This window comes from Formica exsecta, unplaced genomic scaffold (genome assembly GCF_003651465.1).
Source record: "Formica exsecta isolate Colony F162 unplaced genomic scaffold, ASM365146v1 scaffold214, whole genome shotgun sequence".
NCBI classification, from domain to species: Eukaryota; Metazoa; Arthropoda; class Insecta; order Hymenoptera; family Formicidae; genus Formica; species Formica exsecta.
In genome coordinates, this window is record NW_021849437.1 from 71,101 (window position 1) to 76,615 (window position 5,515).

At 34.9% G+C, this 5,515-nt stretch overlaps 1 protein-coding gene across 2 annotated transcripts; it reads right to left on the reverse strand.

Annotated features, from left to right (window-relative positions):
- Positions 1–408: 408 nt before the first annotated feature.
- Positions 409–2,752, reverse strand: LOC115235253 (torsin-like protein). Of its 2 annotated transcripts, XM_029806914.1 has the most exons (4): positions 2,735–2,752; positions 2,199–2,458; positions 1,166–1,431; positions 409–1,074 (listed from the first exon to the last, which is right to left on the reverse strand). In XM_029806914.1, exons 2-4 carry the CDS (start codon positions 2,395–2,397, stop codon positions 478–480), a joined length of 1,062 nt encoding a protein of 353 aa, XP_029662774.1. In that variant the 5' UTR covers positions 2,398–2,458; positions 2,735–2,752; the 3' UTR covers positions 409–477. The 2 variants fall into 2 exon arrangements, with proteins under 2 accessions (XP_029662774.1, XP_029662773.1); XM_029806913.1 differs by lacking the exon at positions 2,735–2,752 and having other exon boundaries at positions 2,199–2,675.
- Positions 2,753–5,515: the final 2,763 nt, after the last annotated feature.

Genomic DNA, 5,515 nt, shown 5'->3' on the forward strand with positions numbered 1-5,515 from the left:
CTTCTATATAGATACATATACAAATATATATATATATATATATATATATATATATATATATATATATATATATATATATATATATATATATATATATATATATATATATATATATATATATATATATATATATATATATATATATATATATATATATATATATATATATATATATATATATATATATATATATATATATATATATATATATATATAAAAATATATATTCATTTCTCGACACACACACACAACACACACACACACATATATATATATATATATATACCTATAAATTCCAAGTACGAGAAATTAATTTTACTATTTTTTCAATTGTTAGACATATTTTTCTGAGTGTGCCAATAAGAAATTCTATCAATAAAGGATCTTATCGAGATGTTACACAAATGCTTACATTACAACAGTTTTTCATCTGTTTTATTATTTTTATTACCAATATCTTGAGTATTTCATATTATCTTAATTATCAATTTTGGATTCTGATTGTTTACGATAAACAATAGAAGCAACTTTTTGCTCTATTCTCTTACAGCCGGCCATTGAATATAGTTTATACGGTTCGGGACCGAAAGTCAAGTATGACAATGCCTCCTCTATCATGTCCTCTTTTGGAGTGACGCCTCGCTCGGAAAAAGCCCTCGCCAGACACTTTTTAACGTGTATCTCTTCTAGAGGCAGGAAAGGCACATAGTGATCTATCACGCTGGTCTGTATAGTGTCACTACGATGAAAACCGCCTTTTTCACTGAACGCGCCATCAGCTATCAACTTCTCAAAGTCCTGCAACCGAGTATCGTCCCGTTTCCTGCCCTTCTCCCACAAACCCGTGAGATGCTGCACTATATTAGCACTGCCAGTATTCGAGAGAAATATGAAAATAGCCTTGTTCTGATACACGGACTCACTATGCTTGGAGGATTTGTGATACACGTTATAGTCGAGAAAGGGAACCAGTATGTTCAATAAGCCTTCCGGCATTTTGTCCACTTCGTCGAACACAAATAACGATCTCTCACATTGTTTTAGACCATTAGAAACAATTTTGTACAGATCTTCCTATAGAAAAAAGTTTGTTTTGTTAGCTCTTATTTTTAATATTATATTATTGTTATCATTGCATTATAATGAATTTTATATTTGAGTATACCTTGTATTCGTCTACTTTTTGTTGCAAAGGAAAATCGTTGCGGCCATTAAAAAAATGATAATATTGGCTCTCGATGCCCGTTTTATAAAACGCCATGGCAATCATTTGAGCTACATAGTTTTTGCCAGTTCCTGGCGTGCCATGGAAACTCATAACCAGTGCTTTGGGTGAATTTTTATTTGCCAAATGTCCCCGCAGTGCATTTATGATTGTATCTTGAGCAATTTGTTGCCCGTATAACTTAGCAGTTAACATATATTCCAGTCCTAATAATTTAAATAATTAAATTATTAATAATAACTTCTTGTTTCAAGTTTCTTGTCTGTATCCATAGAAAAGAAATAGAATAGAGATAGGATAGAGCTGTAATTACAAGTAATTTTAAAAAATGCTAGATTTTATAAACACAATACAGAAGATATTTCTGCTCGAAAAATATGAAAAGGAGTGCTTTAACCCTTTGTCTGCACACCTCCGTACCGAATCAATAACTGCATATGGGGTAGAATCTACCCCAGCTATCTTTGACTCGTCATAGTTTTTAAACTATCAGTTATTTCAAAAAAAGTTTAGACATTTTTTTTAGTACAACTATCGAACTTTAAGGTCCAATAATCAAATTTGCAAAAAAATAATATTTTGAACTAGAAAAGCGGGTCTGAAGGGAACGATGTGTGCCAAAATGCACACTTTTACAAAAAATTCCGTAAAATTTGCAATTTTAAATATTTAGGATATTTATTTATATTTATTCAAAAATTTGCGTTAGAAAAAGTCTGGGGTAGAATATACCCCGTGTGCAGACGAAAGATTAATCTCTCTGCACAAATTATAAAATTTATTCTTCCATCAAAAAGAAAAAAACATCACGCTACTGTACCACTATATTGATCAAATGAAAAGAAAAAATCAGAAAGATAATAAAAACAAAGGAGATTCTCTCTGATTTTTAATATATATAAATTAAAATATTAATATCTATAAATAAAAAGCAATAAAAAATTTTCTCGGCGCTTACATAGTTCGTACTTACTGTCTAAATCAGAAAGGACGTATTCATCTGTACAGCATTCCACGTACTTGCATTTGTACCATTCGTAACCATAATAACCTGCACCGCCTAATAATGAACCGATCGAGCCTATTACACCAAATGTAATGAGTTCGCTTCGTGCGGATATAACGATCGTGAGGGAAAGTAAAAACCCTAAAACGCAACCGGCGAAATCCATATTTAATTGTCAACTATCTCATTGTTCATATGATGGATCTTCGTTGACGTCCCATACATGTCTATGACAAGCGGCTAGTTTTTAATTACATTTACATAACTTTGGATTTATGATTTTGAAATGAATAGATCACACATATCTAATAAGTATATATTAGGACAAAAATCGAAATGTAAGTTTAAGATTTCAGACAAAAGTTTGACAGAAATTGATTCGTAATTGAAAATTTGGTTATATTTGAAAATTGTATTTCATAAAGAAATTTGTAATGTAATTTTTCTGACTTTCAATAAATAAAACAGTTCAGCTTTGATTTAAAATATTACAAAATATATACACAACACACTGCATATTCCACGGACTTAAGCCTATAGCCTATCACACACAAATTGACATAGCTGCATATGCATAGCATAAGACCGTCTGGACCAATGAGCATCGAAATAAAATCGCCATATTGATTTACATAGCATGCTCATTGGTCCAGATAGTCTTATGCTATGCATATGCAGCTATGCCAATTTGTGTGTGATAGGCTATAGGCTTTATGGGTGCGTTCCGTTTCACGCATTGAGCATATAGATCGCCTGGAAATCTATAATATATGTTACGTGAACTATAGATTTCCAGGCGATCTATGCGCTCAATGCGTGAAACGGAACCTTAGAACATATATAAATGGAAGGGGAATGCCCATAGACATAGTATATCTAGACCGAGTGTTGAGGAGTGGGAGCCGAGGTGCACGTAGAAAAGGACATACTATGTTTCGTGTCCCTTGCGTTCTCTCTTACTCGCATGTAGCATAGCGAAAGAGTACGCTATGCTATTGAACAATATGGATTAGAATGTAATGATTTTAGATTGGAAATAATCCGCGAAAGCGATATTAAAACCGATTATAGTTCGTTCGGAATTAAAATCGATTACTTTTTAATCCGGGCGCGGATTGAACCGATTAAAACCGATTAAAACGGATTATGTTTTAATCGGTTTTAATCGACCATTTTCCGCAGGGAGCGAAAAAGTACGCTATGCTACGTGCAAGCGAAAGAGAACGCAAGGGGCACGAAACAGAGTATGTCCTTTTCTACATTATTTCTTATGAATTTTCAAAGATTATATGTTTAGGTTGTGACCCTTAACAAATGAGTGAAGCAATTTATATAACTTGGGATTGTTGGAAAAGGCAATACTAGGTATGTCGATTGAAATAAGAGGGTCTGTTCTTTTGATAGATGAAATGAGTGCAGATGATTCGTCGGCAAGGGAGGGGCATTGAAAGAAGATGTGATTGAGGTTTTGGCAAGCATGACCACAGGAACATTCTGACGATGTTAGAATGTTTTTGTTCAGTAGATGTTTGCCGGTGGCAGTGTGATGTGATCTGATTCTGGAGATGAGAGTAATAACCGATCTAGGAAGTGAATCTTTGAAATTTTTATACCAGGGTGTGGAAAGGATAGAGTCCCCGTATTCAAGTTTGAGATTAAAGTATCTGGAACCTTTATATTGGCTCTGTCGCCTGAGAGTTTGCGTAGCTTTGTCTTTTGCAATTTTTTTGAATTTAGAATATGTATGTAATATTTATTGATTCCCCTTAGGGTTACAATTTCCAAATCGATCATTTTCGGCAGGGTCCTTAGCCAGAAGATCAGCCTGTTCATTGCCATATATACTCCTATGGCTAGGTATCCAAAAAAGTTTGACCAAGATATTACTAGTTTGGCAATTATACAAAGAGTGTCTGATTTTAAGTATCCAATGGTGGGTTTTTCCTGACCATGCAGAATTATTTAAACCAGAGTGAGTCCGTGAATATAGCTGAATTGTTGATTTTCCTTTCCATAATTATATCGAGGGTATGAGAAATAGCGAGCGTCTCCGCTTCAAAGATTGAGCAGTTGTCATTAATCCTGCGCTTAATTTTTAAATTTAAGTCCGGGGAATAAATACCGTATCCAACTTTGTTGTCCGTATCCAGCCTAGACCCATCCGTATAGAATTTAGTAGAAGAGGGAATGTCTGAGTTTATGAACTGCATAAACTTCTCTTGAATGTTCGGACAGCTATTCAATCCGTAACCCATATCCACATCGACTGGAGGATTGAACTGGTGGCTATGGTATTTAAATTCCAAGTATCCAGGAAGATTAAATGCTTCGATCTGATTGAAAAGGTGTTGATGTGTCTTGAATGTATTGGTTAACGACTCAAGATTGTAGTATTGATCATTAGCTGGATCTTGAGCGATTTGCTCTAAGGTGCAATGCAATGGATGAGTAGTCCGAGCCAGTCTAGAAGTAAAGTGCTTCATCTAGAGGGTGAAACACTTGGCAGTCCCAATCAAGCAGGGGTCTGATGAAACCTTTATATATGGTAATATGGTAAGTTGGATGGGCTTCCCATTTGATGCCTGAGATAGCTTTAAGAATGTTAATCCTGGGTATGGTCCTGTTCTTAAGTTTGTTGATATGAGCTCTCCATTTTAATTCCGAATCCAGGTAAATCCCCAGAAAACGAGGCGACCAGGAAATTGGAATGTTAGTGTTGTCTAAATTAAGGAAAAAATTGTTATTCCTTAGTAATATACGTAGAGTATAGTCCTGTTCTTAAGTTAAGGTTGTTGAGCTCTCCATTTTAATTCCGAGTCCAGGTAAATCCCCAGAAAACGAGGCGACCAGGAAATTGGAATGTTAGTGTTGTCTTGTCTAAGGAAAAAATTGTTATTCCTTAGTAATATACGTAGATTCCTCGGTTTCATAGAGGAGAAAATGGTATATGCTGATTTCTCAGGGGCGATCTTTAGACCAAGACGTCCGAAAAACACCTTCAGACTTTCCACGGCAACGCCAAGTTGACCCTTTATTGAATCCAGGTTGTCATCCATGTAATATATGGCAATATCATCCGCGTACATTAGTATTTTTAAATGCTCTGGAAGGCAAGAATGAGCCAATGCTACGTATATATTGAACAGAGTAGGACTGAGAATGGAACCCTGTGGCAATCCTCGGTCGGTACTTCTAGTCTGAAGAGGGATACCAGCTGCGTATCCTGTAAGGTTTCGGTTGGTGGTGGTTTTCCTGATAAAACTTATGATCTTCTGAGGAAGGCT